The 19,169-nt window shown below is 48.4% G+C and overlaps 5 protein-coding genes across 5 annotated transcripts; 2 read left to right on the top strand and 3 right to left on the bottom strand.

Moving 5' to 3' along the window:
- Window positions 1-1,173: 1,173 nt before the first annotated feature.
- N7532_012147 (uncharacterized protein) lies at window positions 1,174-2,641 on the bottom strand (the record flags this gene model as incomplete). The annotated part of the gene is made up of 4 exons (XM_056624638.1): window positions 1,174-1,600; window positions 1,655-2,062; window positions 2,153-2,319; window positions 2,384-2,641. 4 exons carry the CDS (start codon window positions 2,639-2,641, stop codon window positions 1,174-1,176), a joined length of 1,260 nt encoding a protein of 419 aa, XP_056469626.1.
- Window positions 2,642-3,222: 581 nt separating this feature from the next.
- N7532_012146 (reverse transcriptase) lies at window positions 3,223-4,933 on the bottom strand (the record flags this gene model as incomplete). The annotated part of the gene is made up of 4 exons (XM_056624637.1): window positions 3,223-3,479; window positions 3,552-4,224; window positions 4,388-4,421; window positions 4,455-4,933. The coding sequence occupies 4 exons, from the start codon at window positions 4,931-4,933 to the stop codon at window positions 3,223-3,225; spliced, it is 1,443 nt and encodes a 480-aa protein (XP_056469625.1).
- Window positions 4,934-6,478: 1,545 nt separating this feature from the next.
- Window positions 6,479-7,525, bottom strand: N7532_012145 (class I SAM-dependent methyltransferase; the record flags this gene model as incomplete). Its single annotated transcript, XM_056624636.1, has 1 exon — window positions 6,479-7,525. The coding sequence occupies one exon, from the start codon at window positions 7,523-7,525 to the stop codon at window positions 6,479-6,481; it is 1,047 nt and encodes a 348-aa protein (XP_056469624.1).
- Window positions 7,526-8,605: 1,080 nt separating this feature from the next.
- N7532_012144 (cytochrome P450) lies at window positions 8,606-10,407 on the top strand (the record flags this gene model as incomplete). Its single annotated transcript, XM_056624635.1, has 5 exons — window positions 8,606-8,807; window positions 8,844-8,965; window positions 9,021-9,782; window positions 9,840-10,113; window positions 10,217-10,407. 5 exons carry the CDS (start codon window positions 8,606-8,608, stop codon window positions 10,405-10,407), a joined length of 1,551 nt encoding a protein of 516 aa, XP_056469623.1.
- Window positions 10,408-14,612: 4,205 nt separating this feature from the next.
- N7532_012143 (uncharacterized protein) lies at window positions 14,613-15,674 on the top strand (the record flags this gene model as incomplete). The annotated part of the gene is made up of 1 exon (XM_056624634.1): window positions 14,613-15,674. The coding sequence occupies one exon, from the start codon at window positions 14,613-14,615 to the stop codon at window positions 15,672-15,674; it is 1,062 nt and encodes a 353-aa protein (XP_056469622.1).
- Between the last annotated feature and the right edge of the window lie 3,495 nt (window positions 15,675-19,169).

Raw genomic sequence — 19,169 nt, 5'->3', positions numbered from 1 at the left:
TGACGCTGCCAAAAACACAGCGACAAACACACAGCCTACACCCCCGCCAAGCCTCTCTCACATTGGTGCTTGGTTGAATTCCCGGTCACGTTTCTTCTTTCTCGTGTTCGGTTGTCTCTGTTCGTCTCTTTGCTCTGTTGTCCTCCTATCTGCTTTGCATGCCTTGCAATGCTCCTCAGGCAAACGACCTACGCAGTCGCTCCTATATAAAACGTGCGACCCCTGCCGCCAGAAAGTAGACGCTCTTGATAATGAGGATGAGGAGACCACACAAATGACATGGACAGAAACCGCCGACGAAAACGAGTCCTCGCCACGAGCTACCACTCCACCTCCAGAGAGGCATTCTCGAAGGCAACGAAAGACATCATATGCCAATATACTTGCACAATCGAACTACAATGGCTAATTGGCAAATTTCGGATTTTTCTGTTTTGTAAGGTGTTGCGGCTATTAGTCAGTCCATTTACCTTCTGATTGGTCAACGCTCATTTGCATTGTGAGGTATCAGTAAAGCAATACAACATCCCTTTTTCCTTTGCCTTTCTCGTCCCTGCCTTTTCATTTCATTGTTTCAGGGCCACAGCGTGCGGCAGTGCGCGTCACCAGTGAAAGTTGGATCCCAGGTCACGTGATGTATAGATATTGTAGTGGCAGCCCATTAGGCTGCCACCACCAGTCTCTGTCCTCGATGAACACTTCTGGCGGCGCTTGCCATGGTGCCTGTACGAATGCCTTCCGACTCTCCCAGTCCCTCGCCAAAGTTCCCGGGGGTGCCGTAAGGCATCCGCCCGTTTTCCAGGCTTGCGCCTCCATCGGTGTCCATCCAGACCAATCTCTCTCGTCCAAAAACTTCAGGCAAAGCGGTCGGTGGATTAGGATTCTAAATGTTTTGTTCTCGATGCCCTTCTCCTTATAGTCACTCTTCACATTCTTCAAATCCTTTTTTCTTTTGCCTTGGGGTCTTTCTCCGCGGGCTTGGAGTCTGTATTCCAAGCCACTTCCGGATCAGCAGACTTCTCTTCAGTAGTACAGAATCCACTTGCTCTCTTAGGTTATGGAGATATATCGATAATTAGTTTGAAGGCTTTCCACCTGAAGAATCCGATTTCCTGCTCGAGAATATTTTGCCATCGTTTCATGAGACCCCCGTTCGATATCAAGTCAAACCCCTCATTTGAAGCTACCCGACTTTGCTTGAGAGAATGGACATGTGGCTACACCTCTCGCCTTGATTGCATCCATATCGAGACCCATCTCTTCCATTCCTTTTCCGTTCTGTGGCTCTGGCCCGACTGTCATTAAGCTATATCCTTGAGGCAGATACCGTCCTCCGCGTGAGCCGGGTATCTTGCCTCCGAATAGTCTAACCAACAACGCCCCGGGCCCCCATTTTGACCAGAGAGTAGGTCGGATGTACCATGGTTGCAATCCCATTCTTTCGAAGTTGTAAAAATTCGTGTCCGGGTTTGGCGCATCATGCACTAATTTGACGGCAAGCAAAGAAGGACGTGGTAGTGCAAGGTACCGAAGGATTAACTTTCGTGAATCTCGGATGAGGCGTAGCATGAGAGAGAGGAATAGGCTAGGAGATTCGAGACTAGGTCCGTAAGCAAAGTACATAAGGTCGCAGTGAGATACGTACAGAACTTACCAAAGGCTGGTTCTCATAACATCGTCCAAGTCAGCACCCAGCATCTGCCGCACCACTGGTTGTATGATGCCAGGAAGTGCAGAATCAACGTAGACTCGGACATATTGATCGTTTGTTGCAGTGGGTCTCGCCACTTCTTCTTCATAGTGGATTGTCCACTTTCTCAGTTCTAACGCAAAGTGCAGTCCATCTTTCCATCCTTCTGCTTTTGAGGGAAGCACATCAAATGGGATTCCCATATCTTCGCCTAGGTTTTTGTGAAAAATACCAAGGGCACATTTCTCAACATCCGTAAGTTTTCGCCACTCCTCTCTTTCAATGACATTCAGGATTTCGGCAAGACCATCACCTAGTGTATGGAGAAGATCGCCATCAGTAATTTTGTTAGCGCGCCGGTAGTGGGCATGACTTCAACGACGACAAGTTAATAAGCAAAACGAGAGGCCACAATACACTTCCCAATAGGGAGGGCTCAATTTGAAGGTAGGTCATACATACAGATAATTCATTCTCGCCACGGCAGATGCATAACGATCCGAATCTCGAGGCTGGGATTGAGACTCCCGTAAGAGGATTTCTGTGTCAACGGCGCGCTTCCCGGCGTTGCGTCTATTGTTCTGTCCTGTGACTGCGAAAAGCTTCGACATAGTCGGGATACCTCCGGCCTGTTTTTGTAAACTTAGTTGAGTTTATGTTTTGCTTGAACAAGTTACATTTCACCTGTCATACCTTTAATAGAGCGATCTGACGAGCCTTAGAAAAAGCATGTGGAAACTCCAGTTCTTGTAACTGAGTCATAATTGCATGCGCTTCTTTGACCGTCATGCTTGACAATTCTCTCTTCCCAGGGGCGAAAGCGGCCTCAATCACTTTCATTCGACTGTATCGAAAAGACTTGACCAGTGCTAGATAGCTAGCAAGGACCATAGCAATGACTAGGTAAATGTTGTTCCATGGTGCGAGGAATAGGCTGGAGTTGTCAAACATCCTGCTAGTAGTGATTCGAAATGCTCACTTTATATAATTCGGAGAAAAGGCCTCCTAATAGTGCGTCTGAAAGTCTTTTGATGAAAGTATTAGAATGTAGTCAAGGCTATTTAAGATAATTTCAAATCGGCCAGGGGCAAACCAATCTGCGAGTTCTAATCAATGTGACTGTGCCCCAACAAAATTTCTGGTGTGGAGCAATCCAAGATGCCCATGACCGAATTTTCCGGGTTCGGATTTCTCGACTGGAGTTTCCGAGGTAACTAAGTAAGTCGATGCCGACGATAATGTAATCTAGGCCGCGCCAAAACCCGCCCACGGCCCAAACCCGCCCACGAAAACCCGACCCACGGGTTGGGTTGGGTCGTAATCAGCAAACCTGTTGAATAGTTAACTATTATTATTATTATTATTATTATTATTATTATTATTATTATTATTATTATTATTATTATTATTATTAATATTATTATTCCTCCGGCTGTGCGCAGCCTCAGGCTGCATGTAGCCTCCGTGCCAGCTATGCTGAGTCATCGATGTACATGTAGTTCCCTCTCACAAGGCCTTCTATGTCTCTCGATTCAGTCGGTTGGTTGCCATGGCGAATTGGATGACAGATTTGACAACCTCCATATTGGGAGTCCAGTTGTTTTTGGAATCAAGTTCTTGTCCGGTTGGTCCTTGGCTTGATGACCACCAATCCCCAGTGCGAAGAATGTGTCTCTATATCGATTTCCCATTGTCGCTCTCATCTCGCCGCGATGTGGTCCCCATAGATTACAATCAAATAGAAAGTGGTTAATGGTTTCTGGTCCTTCTTGACATTCACAGGTGTCGTCTAGTATTTGTCCAATTTGACACAAGTATCAATTTAGGCGAGTGTGGCACGTTCGGAGTTGTGCTAGCGTACCGGCTTTTGCTCTGTGGAGTTGGTCGTACATATCTTTGGTGTGCTTTCCAGGAAGTGCTGCATCAATCGCTTCTGTGTGCTTACCAAAAGGGTCCTGCCAGAACTGTTGGCTGTGTGCTTGTCTGAGGTTTCTTCGTGTTTTTCGCCAAATAGCAGAGTGTACTCGTTGAGTCGCCCAGTCGGGGGGAAGGAGTTGGTTTGGTGGCGAGCTTTTCTGTGTTGCGTGTTGGGCCGCGACTTTGGCCATTGAGGTCCCTGTGTTGTCTTGTTCACTGCCGACCCGTCCAATCCGAACGTCCACTTGATCCTCCAGTAGTTCTCGCACTAATTGGATGATGTGTCGGATGATTTGTTGCCCGCCTTGTACCCATGGATTGATGATGGATTGGAGCACTGATGGGTTCGTTGCATAGATGCGGATGCCCATGCATCCTGTTACCGCTGGAAGCATTGCTTGTAACTCACTGGTTGCACCTAATTGAACATTGTGCAGGTCGGTATTTTCGTGGGTTTCAATTGTCCTCGAGGTCGACTGCGGGATGGCATTTCCCATCATGCCTGCAAGGCCAAACCCTGCCAGGCCGTTGCGTGCTGAGCCATATGTGTACACGTGGATTTTAGGGGTTTCAAACCTACCTGGCTTGTCTAGCTGCGCCTCATCCAGTATGATAGCCTTTTTTCATTTCAGCTCCCATGGACATGTAATGTAGGGGAGAATGAGCTCCACCTGTGTTTTGTGTAGTGGTAGGACTTGGTTCAGTTTCCCAAAGAGGATTTGGCCATCAGGAGGCTATGAATTTGAAGGCATTTCTGAATATGATGGTCCCTGGGCAGACTGTGGCAACTGATCCAGTGGCGGAGAATCCGCTTCTGAATGCATATGTTCAGTGGTATGATGCCAACCTCTGCTTCCGCGACTGATCTTGATACTGTGCGAAACAGACCAACAACAACCTTTGCGGTCGTTTCTGGATCACATCCATTGGGTTGACAATCCACTCTGGAATATTCCCTTGTTTGTTCACTGTAGCCCATACTGATGCCGCATATGTGATGGTCGATACAACTAAGGATTGGTACAACTGCCGAGCATTTCGTCGTCTCAACCCTTTCAGTCGCATCAACGCTTGGCTAGCTTGGATACCCCTCTTGGTGACTCTGCCAATACGTTCTCGGAATTTTAGTTTTTGATCACATATCACTCCTAGCAGTTTGACCGCATTGCTCGGACCAATCTTCTGTTTGTCGACCTTGAGTGGTTGTGCAGGTTGTGGGTTGCGGATGGTGCTTCTAGTGAAGTGGATATATTGAGTCTTGTTCGCCTTGAATGTAGCGCCCGACATTGCGGCCCATCTTAATGCCATTGGTAGGGTCAACGTCATGCTGCTCATAAATACGATGTAAACGATACCACTTGTCATATATTCTTTCTTTGAGCGATATAATAATCGCGAGTGTCCACTACATAGACCATTTATTTCTAACACTTCAGACTCGAAGCTCGAAGTGTCGAAGTTTCGAAATTGTCTCCGCAAAGAACAATAACTCAGTGCTTTTCCACAGGCATTCCCTCACCATACGCTCGTCCCATCTTAGCCATCAATCAACCTACCACTCAAGCTGCGCAGCCACAGGGGACGACAAGCTCTCCCTCCACACATCCATGCTGGCAGCATCCTGACGACATAATCGACCAAATACAACAAGAATATACTATTCTCCTTGGCATGGCCTACAACATGTGGGATATGCTACAGGAGAGAGAGTTTGAAAGAGGAAAACTAGAGGTCCGAACGGAGAACCTGAGTGGCTGCCTTCAAGCAGCCGAACAACGGGCTCGGCGTCTGGAATGACGCGTTAGCCAATGCCTGGAGCAGATCAATGTGGCAAGACTGACAGGTCTTTTACCTCTGCCATAGCGGAAATGGGATAACACCTTTCGTCCTTCGCAAGCAAATCAAATCGTCCACCCAAATCGATGGCTGCATTTAATAATTATGGAACTTGTACCGATATCCGGGATAACTTTAGATGTACGGCGAAGCAGTTGTATTGGAGTCACAGTGATTAGTCGCAAAATGAGACTTTTATCATGGTCTTGCACTTTCTTGGAAAAGGCCACGTTTGCACACGGGGCTCTTTAGATTCAGCAGGCGGTGGGATCCGTAAGGAGGTGTTGAGGATAGTGGGGTAGTAAAATACACCCGAAATAGTTTAGTTCCATTTGTGTCGTGATATCTTCATTTGTACTAGGGGATTCTCAACATTCCGAGAATCGGGAGTTTCAACCCCCCTCACCCTACTCATGTAAGCAAGGACACCCTAACGTGTCCTCGCAGCATCCGCTCTTTTCTTCTTTTCTTCAATTAATTCATCCTATGTTTTTGGATTGGTTCCCCTTGGTAGATTAGCCCCATTCTTGCATACAATGCCATACTGTATCAGCTAGCTGTGACAGGAGGCCAACATTTTGTAGAGTCGATAATCACCTCAGTTTTAAGAAGCACTGTACCTGATTTTTCCCGCTTCTGTGCGCGTCTCTTCGCTCATTCACAGTGGAAAAGATAGTGATTGACCAAAAATGGGAATATAAAGTTGCAAAAGGCAGCAGTTCTAGGCAACAAATACCCACTACTAGATCATACAATGGCTGGTTTGTGTGGTGGGTAGTCTAATGCTCACTATGTGAAGTACTAGCTTTGCATCCTGAATTCTGCATGTTTGGTGATGGGAGCAAAGTTACCGAAACGGGGATGATAAGAGATGGCGCTCGCTATTACTCATTGCGATATGGATCAGCAATTCTCATTTTGTGGAGCTCAATGTTCCAGTGCATTCCTTGTTCACACGATTCCGCCCAGTCACAGTCCAGCAGATGTGAATAGGTAGTACCATTACTGTAGATACCTATGGACATAAAACGAATTTCATTTCTGCTTGAGAATATCAGGGCTCTCACTTCTCCCAACCATCTCATCCGCAAGTGGCTTCTTGGCCCATATTCTCTTCGCCCGCTGATAGACGTGAAAGCGAGGGTTTTTTAAAGCTTTACGCATGTCCGCAACATAAATCAAGACTTCCTCCCTCGTCCATGGCACCGGGTCTCCATACTTAGTGAGCAGATACATAGAGTAGCCCTCCATGCCCGATAGCCAGTGCTGAATATTGACTATGCCAGCCTCTTTTAACGCTTTGTCTCTCGGCCATGCACCGATGGGCCACTTTGTAGTCTTCTCATGAACGTCAGCAAACCCAGCATTTTCAATAGATGGGCGCAAATTTTTCGTGATATCAAGGGACTTTCCCATTTTTTCGCCAGCGGCGAAGAACCGAGGCCCCCAAGTGAATAAGACACTATCCGCCGGTATACTCCCATCATCACACTCGCAGCGGATATCCATTTCAATCTGCTCAAACCAGCCGCCCGGTTCAAGATTGTCATAACAATGCTTATAGAGGGAACCCCATTCGTCCTGCGTAAAAGCACCGATACCATGACGCAGATGAATCAGGTCAAACTTTTCGCGCCAGGTCCACTGCTGCAGTATATCGTCTACTTCGAAGATGCAGTTTGGCGGGATCCAACTGACGGGCGGAGGAAACAGGTCAACACCTCGGACAACAGCGTTGGGGAACATGTCGGCCATGTCAATAGCCCACGAGCCCTGCCCCGTCCCAATATCGAGCACATGTTTCGGCGCGGGGACAGGTGCCAGATACAGTGGATTTGGTGCGTCAGCGTTCATGAGAAGGCATGCGAGATGTCCCACTTCATACGTCTCGAACTGTTTTTCATCCGATGGGCTGAAATAACCGGCATCTCTCAGGGTTTGGTAGCGTCGGCCATTCTCCATAAACCCCCTATACAAAGAGGAGGCGATCGAGGTGGTCTCGGATCTCCAGTCTTCAGGCTCGTACTCATTAGAGTGCTCCAGATGCAGATTTGGATCCGGTGTGATTGTGAAGTCGGCCATGATAGGGAGAAAAAAGCCAGTCGCAGCTCAATAATCCACACTCCTTTTTAAAAATGTGCGCAGACGTCACACCAGAGTGCCTGCGCTTCTCAGGAGAATTGTGATGTTTCTCCAAATTTCGGCTTTCTCCGACCAATGCTGGACCAGGGTAGCAGTCGTAGCTCAGCGCTTTGAGAAGACGACAAGTGAACTGGCCGGGATCAGGGACCAAATTCAACACACGAGCCACGCCCCGCACGGAGGCTTCGATGAACCTGCTGTATTCTCTCTTTTTGTTTTCGAGGTCGTACGCAGCCTCACTGCCACCAACGCGGGCTCTTCCAGAGGACGCAACAAGGTATGCACCAGATGTTCTATGGTAAAAATGAGTGAGATGCGGGCAATGTCAAGATGTGACGAGGTGTAAGCCTCCCTCGCCCCTTCCCTGGGGACATGATTTTCTGTCTCAGAAAGAGTGGTTGTTGGTCCCCGCTAGTATTGCGGTCTGGTAACCAATGACTCGCAAGGCACGGTGGGAACGATATGCGGGCCGTCGGTTTTGGCAGCTGCGACCGTGATACAGCCAATTGCTTTTTCCCATCATATGGACCTGGCACTGGACACAATGGCCTAGAAACGCAGGCCGTCGTTACAGACCTGGCCTGTCGCATGAATAGTATCTTGGAAAAGAGAATCGATAAATATCAGAAATTGGCCGGCATACGCGACGAGTCGACCAGTGGATGTGATGTGATATGCTGTAATGTGCGGGCCGGTCGGGAGATCCGTTCAGGGGGCAGCAGCGGTTGACCATGGGCGCTCGTCCGCTAAACCCACACTCTTTAAGCCTGGCTCGTGCTGTCGATGCGGACTCCTAGCGCTGGTTTCCAGTGAACGCTCCGCCTATCGTTCTCCAATAGGTGGCCCGCATTCCGCCTACTATTGTGGCAGGTCTCCGTCACCTGTCAAGAAAGGACGGCCCCTGCAGAGACGGAAATTCGTTCCCCCTATTCTCCTCTGAATTGCTGGATTCGGTTCACTGTAGCACTGTAGCCGGCAGTTATACACACAGAGTCGACCTTTCTTGCGGCATCCGGCCTTATGGTTTTCGTTAATAGCTGGGGTGTCTGGGCGTTGGCTCTTGTCAGCGCCATTGTTGCCCGCGCGATTGTTAGACGATATTGGACCTCGATCGGGGATATCCCCGGCCCACTGTTGGCTTCATTCTCGAATCTCTGGCAGGTCTCGCAGATTTTGAAAGGCCATACCGAAACGGCAACGATCAGATTACATCAAAAACACGGTAAGCCTGTGTGATTTACCTCATCGAAACCCGGAGCGGAGAATACGGATCCTTACCGTGTGTACTGTCAAGGGTACTTTGTTCGCGTCGCGCCAAATGAAATCAGCGTTTCTCATCCCGATGCCGTCCGACAGCTGCTTCATGCGCAAATTGCAAAGGTATCGTGAACCCCTTCCTTTGCATGTCTGGGCAATGCACATAAGTATGTCACAGGGCCCATGGTATGCAATCATGAGTCTACCGGACTATCGCTATGTCAACCAAATGTCGGAATTAGATCCCCAGCAACATATCAGAAAACAGCGAAACATCGCGTCGGGCTATGCTCTCTCCAACATCATTCAACATGAGCCGCATTTTGACGCAGTACTCCAGCTATTAACTTCCCGCCTGGACGACTTTTGCAAGTCCGACCGTCCGATTGAGTTAGATCGGTGGTTTACCTTTTTCGCCTTTGACGTTGTAGGTGAGGTCATTTTCTCCAAGTCGTTTGGCTTCCTCGAACACGGTAAGGATATCAGAAACGCCATTACAAACCAGAGACTCCTAGCGCCCTATGCCGCGGTTATGGGCTACTATACATGGTTCCATAACCTGACGCTGGGAAACCCGCTTCTTAGCCGACTGGGGATCCAGCCGTCTTCTCACATTCTTGACACGTGTATTGCGGCCATCGAGATGCGCAAGCAAAACCCTGAAAAACGAAATGACATGATGCAGAAATGGCTTGACACTCGTGCCAAGTATCCTGATCGCATGGAGGAAGTTGAGATCTTTTCCACGGCCGTTGGGACTCTTGGCGCTGGTGGAGATACCGTTAGCGCAACGATACAGGCGCTATTCTATTTCTTGATTCGTCATCCTCGATATATGTTTCGGCTGCGGGATGAACTCGACGCTGCTGAGGCCCGCGGGGAGCTCTCGCCCATTGTTCAGTATGCCGAAGCACAGAAATTACCCTTCCTCCAAGCCTGTGTACGCTGAAACTCTCACCCCATTTGGAACATCTGGATTGCCAACACCGTCGAATAGATAAAGGAGACATATCGGTTCCACACGGCTGTTGGTCTCGGTCTTCCGCGAGTCGCCCCTCCAGGTGGGATTACTATCGCCGGCAGATTCTTCGCTGAAGGGGTAAAATTCTCCCCAAGCCGTTCATTTTGTGTGATTCAAAAAGTTGACAGCGAAGTCCAGACTATCCTCAGCGTCAATCCCTGGGTTTTTCATCGAAATCCTGACATATTCGGTCAGGATTGCGATAGCTTCAACCCAGACCGTTGGCTGCATGGAGTATTAGGAGATATGAGTGCGTTTTTGATCCACGTATGTATCCGCCCTCGGCTGATCAGTTCCAAAGTGATCTTTTTTTTTCCTGCTTTTTTTTGATACTGACCATTTTCCTCGTACAGTGGGGGCCGGGTACAACGCATGTCCCGGGAGGAATTTCGCTCAATTTGAGATATGCAAGCTTGCTGCCACGGTGTTCCGGGATTATGACATTGAGCAAGTAGACCCCAAGCAAGAGTGGACATGGCGCAATCACTTCATCTGCGTGCCATATGAATGGCCCTGTAAAATTCGACGTCGTTCAAAGACATGATGCAGGATTATACGTATCCAAGCAGAACGAGGATGTGGGTCATGCTTCGCCCGTTAAGAGAATGATAGCAAGGTCGCATGAATCAATCCTAGCACAATGCCTTCCTTGAGGCTGGTGGAGGTCATGACCTTCCTGGTACTGCTGTTATGCTTGTCAATCGTCGACTTTATGCGCAGTAATTACTTCATCTTAAGGAGGCTGATGTTAGTTATGCTGCTTTATTTGCAGCTAAGGAAATCTTCGACTTTCATAGGCTGAGTGGTGTGAGAGCTTTGATGATGATATATGTGATAAGACTCGGTTTCAAAGTCTCTATACCAAGTCAACCGCGATTTTGGTAGGATTCTAATTCTGCTACTTTGCAATCAGAGCTATCCTGATAGGGGGTGATATTATCCCTATAGGGGTGTATACACGTATACCCTAGGGTAGTGTTTTATTCATTCTTTTGGCAGGTTTTATATTCTCCTCTTTTGATTTTCATGAATATTTTTGCAATAGTATTAATTCGTGATTATAGATTTGCGATCGCAGATTCATAGTCCCAGATTCGTAGTCGCAGATTGGCGAACAGTCGTAGAGTTGCTGTTATAGAGTTGTGGTCACAGATTTCCTAGGAAATCACCACTGAGTCTGATTCGTCTTTATACTGTTCTTAATTTCCTAGGGCATCACTAATAATGAATTAGTATAAAGCTGTAGATTAAGAAGGGTATGAAATACCTTTAGATAGCCCGTAAAAGGGGGTGGTACATTTCTATATCATTACGTATTAAAACTAGATTAAATACAATCAGCTAGCTTGCATAATTATAAAGTCATAATTAGTGATAGTCTTGAAAATTATGTAGAAGTCGACTAGCGTGGGAAACCCATGGGTTAGGGTTCCCATGGGATAGGATGGGTCTTACTAAGATTTCTCATGGGATCTCTGGGATTGGAAATGGGCAGGACCTCCTTCCCATGGGTCCACGTTTTCTATACTCTAAAGAGGTGCGTCTAAGTAGATCTAGAATAGAAGGTTAGATTTAAGGCATATTTCGATCTTTATTAGGCATATTAGGGCCATCCCTAGAAACTAAATACTTAAGTCAACATCAAGTATTATTAGGCGTCGTAATGGTCCGATTCCGGTTCCATCAGGTTCGACTCAGGTTCGCACCTGATAGACCCTGAATTGCATAATTTTGCCAAGGACTTAACGTAATTCCCACCCGAGTGGCCCACCATCCTCACTATAATATTTTCAAAACAGATTTTGACCACTAAAACGCTGGTATAAAATAAATATAGCTATTTTTACACTGATTTATCTTATGGCCTATCTCCCTACATCCACTACACCTCGGCGGGGCCCTCTGCGCGGCCTGCAGAGTCTTAAAAGCCTCTGTAGGCTCAGTGTGCTGTATAGCCTCCGCCGGTGTTTCTCGCTCCTCAGCTAACGCCTGAACCTCTTGAATGGTTAATCTGCCTTTGTCTGGTAATTCGCGTCTGGACTTAGCAGAATCTTTGCTTTTTTTCAAGCGCAGCGCGAAGGGTAGCGTTTTCCTCCCTTAGACGAATTTCCCTATGAAGAGAGCCTGCATAGCCTCTGAACACCTGTTCAAGCTCGGATTTTAACGGGCTTTGAGGGCTTCTTGATGGTTGTTTGAGGCAGGACTTGATCGAAGATGCCTGTTTCTGAAGCTGTTTGGTGGTTTTTGGTGTTTACGGACTGAAAACGCTAGGTCTGCTGCTAGGCCGGCTGCTAGGTGGTGAAGGCGTATGAAGCGATATATTTAGCGTTTCAAGCACTCGCTCTGCGTTGATAGGCACTAGACCTGCTGCGGCGAAGCTATTTTGAATAGTCGCTTGTTTATAGGCCTCCGCGCGCGCATAAGGGTATGCTGCTAGAAAATCTAGCTTGTCGATGTGATTATAGCTTGGTTCTTTTATGATGCGACCGTATGCGCGCTTTAGCACTGCAAAACACCCGATATCAAGCGGTTGTAGGAGATGGGATGAATGAGGAGGCATGCAAAGTGGAATAATGTTGTTTTCACTGCAGACTTGGTCGAATTGAGGCGTAAGATAGCTGCCATGGCCGTAAAAAATCAGTAAGCGATAGTTGCCACGTGTACGCGTGGTAGTAGCTGGTATGAATAGTTTTTGAAGCCATCGAAGGCCTATCTCATCTGTAGTCCAGCCGTTTTTACTAACTTCGAAGCGCCAATCGGATGGAAGGTCATCAAACCACCCTTGTATATAATTTTTGGCTTTGAAGATGACGCATGGCGGTAGACTATAGCCACATGCGCTAATTGACTCGATAACCGTTACCCATTCACGATTTCCCGGTTGTAATAGCGCGCGGCGGCCATAGGAGTCAGCGCGTGTGACTACTTTAGCAGTAGCTATCAGTCCCATAGTGAAGCCAGTCTCGTCAAAATTATATATATTCTCTCATAGTATACCGTGTTCGGTAATCACGCGTTGAACGGTGGCGAAGCATGCACGTAAGGCCTTCAGATCTTCATTTTTGGCACGTCGATAGTTATATCGCCGTGAGTATCACGTACGAAGGGGTGGCTGGTGACTAATGAGGCTTGATGCCCAATTTTTGCCGACCGTTGATATAGTACTATCCCCACGCTTCGCGAGAAGGAGATTGGCCATATCTCGAACAGTAGAAGGCCCGGGCGCTGCTCCACGCGCATCTAGATCTAATATCCACTGCACAAGCGAAGCCTCTTCTGTTTGGGTCAATTTATGGCCGCTGGAGCGTGTATCCCCGCGAAATTGCTGGCCAACGAGTCGGCGGCGAAGGGTCGTACGAGGTATACGAAATCGCTCTGCGATATCGCGTATAGAGTCGGTAGAGCAATTTTGAATGTCTTTAAAGGCTAGTAGTATCCTGCCCTCCTGCCCAATAGACTTTTGCGAGGATTGAGCACGTTTTGGAGGCATGGTGAGTGTTTGAAGAAGGAAGATGTCGGTATCAGTGGAGAATCAGTATTGTAAGGGATGATCAGATTGTATCATTGTAACTTAGCCAAGAGTCTTAGTCATGCTCTGTCGCATGCAAATTCGTGTGAGAGAACGAACATAGTTAACCAATGCAGATGACAAAGTATCTATGATTCGTCCAGGTGATTTGGTCTAAAGCGGTACCGACAGAAGATGGTCATACGGGCACGTCTTAGCGCGTAGTGGGCCACATGGCCGGGTGGGCCACTCGGGCGGGAACTACGTTATCAGTCTCTCCGATCGACAGAATAACTGGAGAAGTTCGCCTTTCTTCTCTCCCGAGGGGGCTGATCCTCCGATGAATCTTGAGTCCATAGCCAATTGATCAGGTAAATCTGATCGCGGCTTTAGAAGTTAGGTGTTGAACCATGTTAACTTCTAACAACAGTTACATACAATAATCCTAGTGGTCGATTGAGCACATGCTGAATAAAATATTCCCGAAGGGTGTTAGTGGTATTTGACCAGCCTCTGACCTCGATAATCTTGCTGCCGTCTCAGCTTGGCTGGTCTGCTGGGTCTGGCTGGCGCCTAAGTTTGGCTGACTCGGTCTGGATGGTCTACTCAGACCTGCCGGATCCCCTCTAATTGGCCAAGTTCTAGCCGGGCGCTCAAAGTCTCAATCTGCTGGGTAAACCAACCTACGCCATATTTAAGGTTCAGATTCTGGCAGAAAACCATGATGTTCGAGTTCGAATAGAAGCGAAGAGGCGGTAAGGTCTGATAAAAGGAGCAACAAAAGACAGAAACCATGTTGCCGGAATCGAAAAATGAATGATGATTTTCACGTCACCCTCACAAAGTGTTGAGCAAAACAGTGAGCTCTTCTAGATACCGTCAGTTAATGCAGAGAACGCTATCGCAATAAGTCATGACGTACTTTGAGCGGGGAGTGCACGTCCATCTTCTGATTGGTCAGATAACCCCCGCTCAAGAACCCCTCAAGAGACTTTTCGTAAAACCTACGACTAAATTGTTAGGAACGAACATAATTTAAATACAGAGAAACCCATTCGCTCATAGCTTCTCTCACTGACCGTAGTCTTTTATCTGCTTGTAAGCTTGCTATGCTTCATTGCTTGGTTAAGCCTTCTCCTACAACTGCCCCTCGAACTCCTTTAGAACCAATCATTGGCCCCTAGCGCTGGGATCACTTGTCAACGACATAGCTTCATACCGCTCTACAATTTATTGTAGAGATGGATACAGAGTTAGTCCATAACCTTCTCGCACGAGACGATGCAGAATCACTACCCTGTGTTACGGGAAACGAATACGATGGTCGGATGGGACTCAGGGTTTCATCCATATTTGTGATCATGGTTGGTTCGATGTTTGGCGCGATCTTCCCCGTCGTTGCAAGGCGCTTTGGTGGTTCAGGAATTCCATCCTGGGCATTTTTCGTTGCCAAATATTTTGGGTCTGGTGTTATTATTGCTACCGCCTTCATTCACCTCCTCGCTCCAGCTGAAGAGGCTTTAAGAAACAGCTGTTTGACCGGCCCTATCACAGAATACAGCTGGGTTGAAGGCATAATCCTAATGACTATTGTTGTCATGTTCTTCATGGAGCTGATGGTCATACGATATGCCCAGTTTGGCCAGAACGATCAGCCCGATGTTGAAGATCACAGACATGGACAGATTGATGACGATGAGAACGCCACCCCTGAGGATGGGAATCGAGTCATGCAAAGATGCGATAACTCGGACCGCTCCCGGTGGCACCAAGATGCCGAAATATCCGAAAAGGCCATGGCAGTGGAACAGTATATGGCCCAACTGACGTCCATCTTCATCTTGGAATTCGGTATCGTCTTCCACTCGGTGTTTATCGGGTTGACTCTCGCTGTATCTGGTGAGGAGTTTACGACCCTGTACATCGTCATTGTCTTCCACCAAACCTTCGAAGGGCTTGGTTTGGGCTCCCGCCTTGCTACACTTCCTTGGCCGCGATCAAAAAGTCTGACACCGTACGTTCTGGGGATCATCTATGGGTTTTCTACACCTATTGCTATTGCCATTGGCTTGGGTGTACGTAAAACGTATCCACCAACCGGTCGAACAACACTAATCGTCAACGGTGTTTTCGATTCGATATCTGGAGGCATCCTCATTTATGTCGGCCTTGTTGAACTAATGGCACACGAGTTTATGTTCACCCCATCTATGCGGAGAGCCCCTATCCGCACGGTCCTGGCAGCATTCCTTTTGCTCTCCAGTGGTACGGCACTCATGGCATTACTTGGAAAGTGGGCATAGGTCGTCTTTGGTTGCTCCGTTAACCTCTACTAAGGGAATTGATATTTGTTCAGAACGAGTCTCATTCGCACTATGTCTGTTTGTGTTAATGATAGTGGCAAAATATGGTGTTTCAGGCTCCGGTCACAAACAAGCCTGCTGGTTGTGACGGATGAACATGGGAATAGCCTCATCTCGTGGAAGGGTGCCTGAGGCATAGTTTTGGGTCGTTTGCACTAGTTACGCGTTTGCTGGTGCGCGTTTGCTGGGTACCTAAGCCCTCTTTTTCTGGCGGATTTTCTTTCTTTCTCCTTCCTTCTTCATCTTCCAGATTCTCGTCTGTCGGCACCGAATGAATCTGTTTCTTTCGAACGGCCCGTAACGGCCCGTAGCACTGGTGCCGTTTTAGTTTTAGCGTGAGATCAAAGGAACAGCAATGCAGTATCGCCTTGCTTCCCGGACCTGCCGCACCTATTCTAGTCGTTGTTGTCGGGTCCCGCGAGAGCAATGCTGACTTAGTCGCTCGCTTGTTTATGCACAAGAACGACGTCACTACGAGATCTAGCTCCAGTACGGCCTTAAATCAAATTGTAATTCCTCTTCCGTAAGCATATGGGATGTAGGTAAACCGTAGGTGATCCTTACTGTGCTACGACCATTAACGATATTAATGACACTGCGAGGCAGGCCAGAATTTTATTAACGTTTGCTTGTGCCCAATTGCTACTCGTGATCAAGCATGCAAATTTCAAAGAATCGGCCAGAATTTTTGGAAGTCCTATCTACAGGGTTCCCAGAGGCACCTTTTTTTACTCGCAAATATCCAGTTATATATTGTTTGACGGTATACAAAGCCCTAAAAGCACAAACACGAAGGCGCAAAGACCATTTTTAAATCAAAACCCATCAAAAATGCTCACAAACCTCGGGCCAGACAGTAATAGCAAAACATCTCAAGAAGGATGGTATTGTACACCGAAGCCGGCCCTAATTGGAAAGCAGTGACAGACCAGGCCTGGCATGCTTTGTTGAGTTGAAGGATGGCGGCGGGGAGGGTGTGTGAGCTGGTTTAGTGCTGGTCGAATAATCACAACTTCTATCACGACAAGGAAACAGGAAGCGGAAGACATACGCTGCAGCTCGAGCAGGAGCAGGAGCTGCAGTTGCACGAAGAGTGTGACATGACGCTTGTATATGGAGGTATGGAATAAACCTGAGGAAAAGTCTTCAGTGTCGTTGAGTTGACTATTCAATCGATCTGTTTTGAAGTGCGCCAAGTGGCCGACTTTGTACTTCGATTCCACACGAGACCCGCCTACATTGGTCCGACGTACGGTCTTTTCCTGCTCTGTATTTTCCCAGATATTCTCAATTTCAACAGCTACGCAACTATAGGAGCACTCGACCACACCGTCCAGGAAAGGCGCATCTCCACTTCCTTTGACGCGCTACCCGCATCGACAAACTGGGAGCACTAGATGGGAACTCTGATGCTCTCGCCGATGAACGGACTCTTTACTCAGCGGCCGGCACCAATCAACGTGGTCATCGGGCAACAGTGGGTGGGGGAAATGCACCCCTTCCCGATCTGTTCTTTTGTGGAGGGCTTGCATCGTGCGTCGCCCATTCGTGCGGATCAGACCGCTGAGAATGCTCGGACCGGTTAGGTTCGTGCAGATGATGATGTAGGTTTTTGTGGCTGGCGGTCTTTCCCCTTCTTTCCAGACAGGCTTGAGGAAGCGCTGCTCTGTTACCGGGCTTCGCTTCTGCGCCATGGCTTGGGCCAGCCATGTTGTGGTCTTTATTCTTTTGTGCCGATATCGTGGCTCGCTGGAGCTTTACCTGGCACATCTTACGAAGTAAATCAATGGGACCCGAGTCCGTATAAGGCCTAGCAAGGCAACGGTACGGTTGCGAGTCGATACTTAAGGATTACCAAGTGGTGCTTAGAGGGCCACTTCTGGCTACACCGACACCCATCATCATTGTACCTTTGGACGACTGGTAAGTTGTTGACTAACGTTTGACCACCCACCGTGACCAGATAGCAACACGTAACAACTTTGTCTGACCAAATCCAGCTTAGAGCATTCAGAGTGGGGCGCTGGGAAAGAAAGCATGTGTCTGTGGGGTAATCTGTTTTTGAAATCCACACGATGGTTTACCGCCGATCTCAAACATCCGCAGAACGAAGTGAACCGCCTACCACGCAGATGGCAAGAGAGCTGTGCGGAAGCGGACGAGACGACCCCCGCAGCATGGCGCTCTTCGAGGACATGCGCCAGTCACGACGGGTATGGACACGGACAATCGAAAAAGCTAAGACATCACACTGGAAAAAATTCCTCGACGAGGCCGGTGAAGGAAAATTATGGAAAGCCGCGACGTATATGAAGCCGCGAGAGGCGTGGGGTTGCATCCCAACGCTCCAGGTTGGTGACAGGGAGGTAACCGACAACCGGGAAAAAGCCCAAGCCTTCAAGGACGCATTCTTCCTATCGATGGCGCCTGCCCAGGAGGAACAGCTCACCAGACCCCCATCCCCCGGCGAATGAAATTTCATGGCAACCGATCTCAGAGCTCGAAATCCACCGTTCGCTCAAGGCCGCAAAACCATCAACAGTGCCAGGTGGCCAGGTGGCTACCGGCCGATCTCGCTTCTTAACACACGCGGGAAACTGTTGGAAGCGGTGATAGCCCGGCGGCTGTCCTTCTATGCGGAGCACCACGGGCTTCTACCAGATACTCAATTCGGAGGGCGACCGGGGCGTACAACTGAGCAAGCCCTCCTCGTGCTTGCCAACGCAATTGATAAGGCATGGTACAAACAGACAGTTGTGACGCTGGTTGCCTTCGACCTGAAAGGGGCCTTCAACGGAGTCAATCAGATAAGCCTAGATGCTCGTCTCCAGTCTAAGGGCATTCCCTCAGTTGCCCGAAGATGGATCGTGAGCTTTATGAGCGGACACAAGCTAGTATTAGGTTCGATGACTACCAGACCGAGACAGCACCGCTAGACAATGCCGGGCTCGCGCAAGGCTCTCCTGTCTCACCTATCCTCTTCACGTTTTTTAACTGCGACCTGGTCGACCAGCCGGAGGATTCCCAGGGTGGAGAATCCGCCTTTATCGATGACTACTTCCGCTGGCGTGTCGGTTGAAGCACCGAGGACACTACTTTGGCCAAAATCCAATCCGAGGATATACCCCGGATCGAGGCCTGGGCCCAGAGGACTGGGTCCTGCTTGGCCGCGGAAAAGTCCGAACTTATTCACATCACCCGCAAGAGGAAAGAACAGAACCAGGGCCAGCTAGTCATGAATGGTAACACCATCGAACTTTCCATGACCGCTAAACTCCTAGGAGTTGTCTTCGACCATGAGCTACGCTGGAAGGAACATGTACAACAAGCCGTCAAACGAGCCACAAAGGTCAATATCGCGCTTGGGGGATTGTCACATCTTCGTCTAGAGCAAATGCGACAGCCCTATGAAGCGTGTGTTGCACCGGTCATTGA

This window comes from Penicillium argentinense, assembly GCF_028826775.1.
Source record: "Penicillium argentinense strain IBT 30761 chromosome Unknown utg000011l_segment0_segment0, whole genome shotgun sequence".
NCBI lineage: Eukaryota > Fungi > Ascomycota > Eurotiomycetes > Eurotiales > Aspergillaceae > Penicillium > Penicillium argentinense.
The sequence above is the reverse complement of the archived record's forward strand: the minus strand, read 5'-3'. Positions and strand labels throughout refer to the sequence as shown.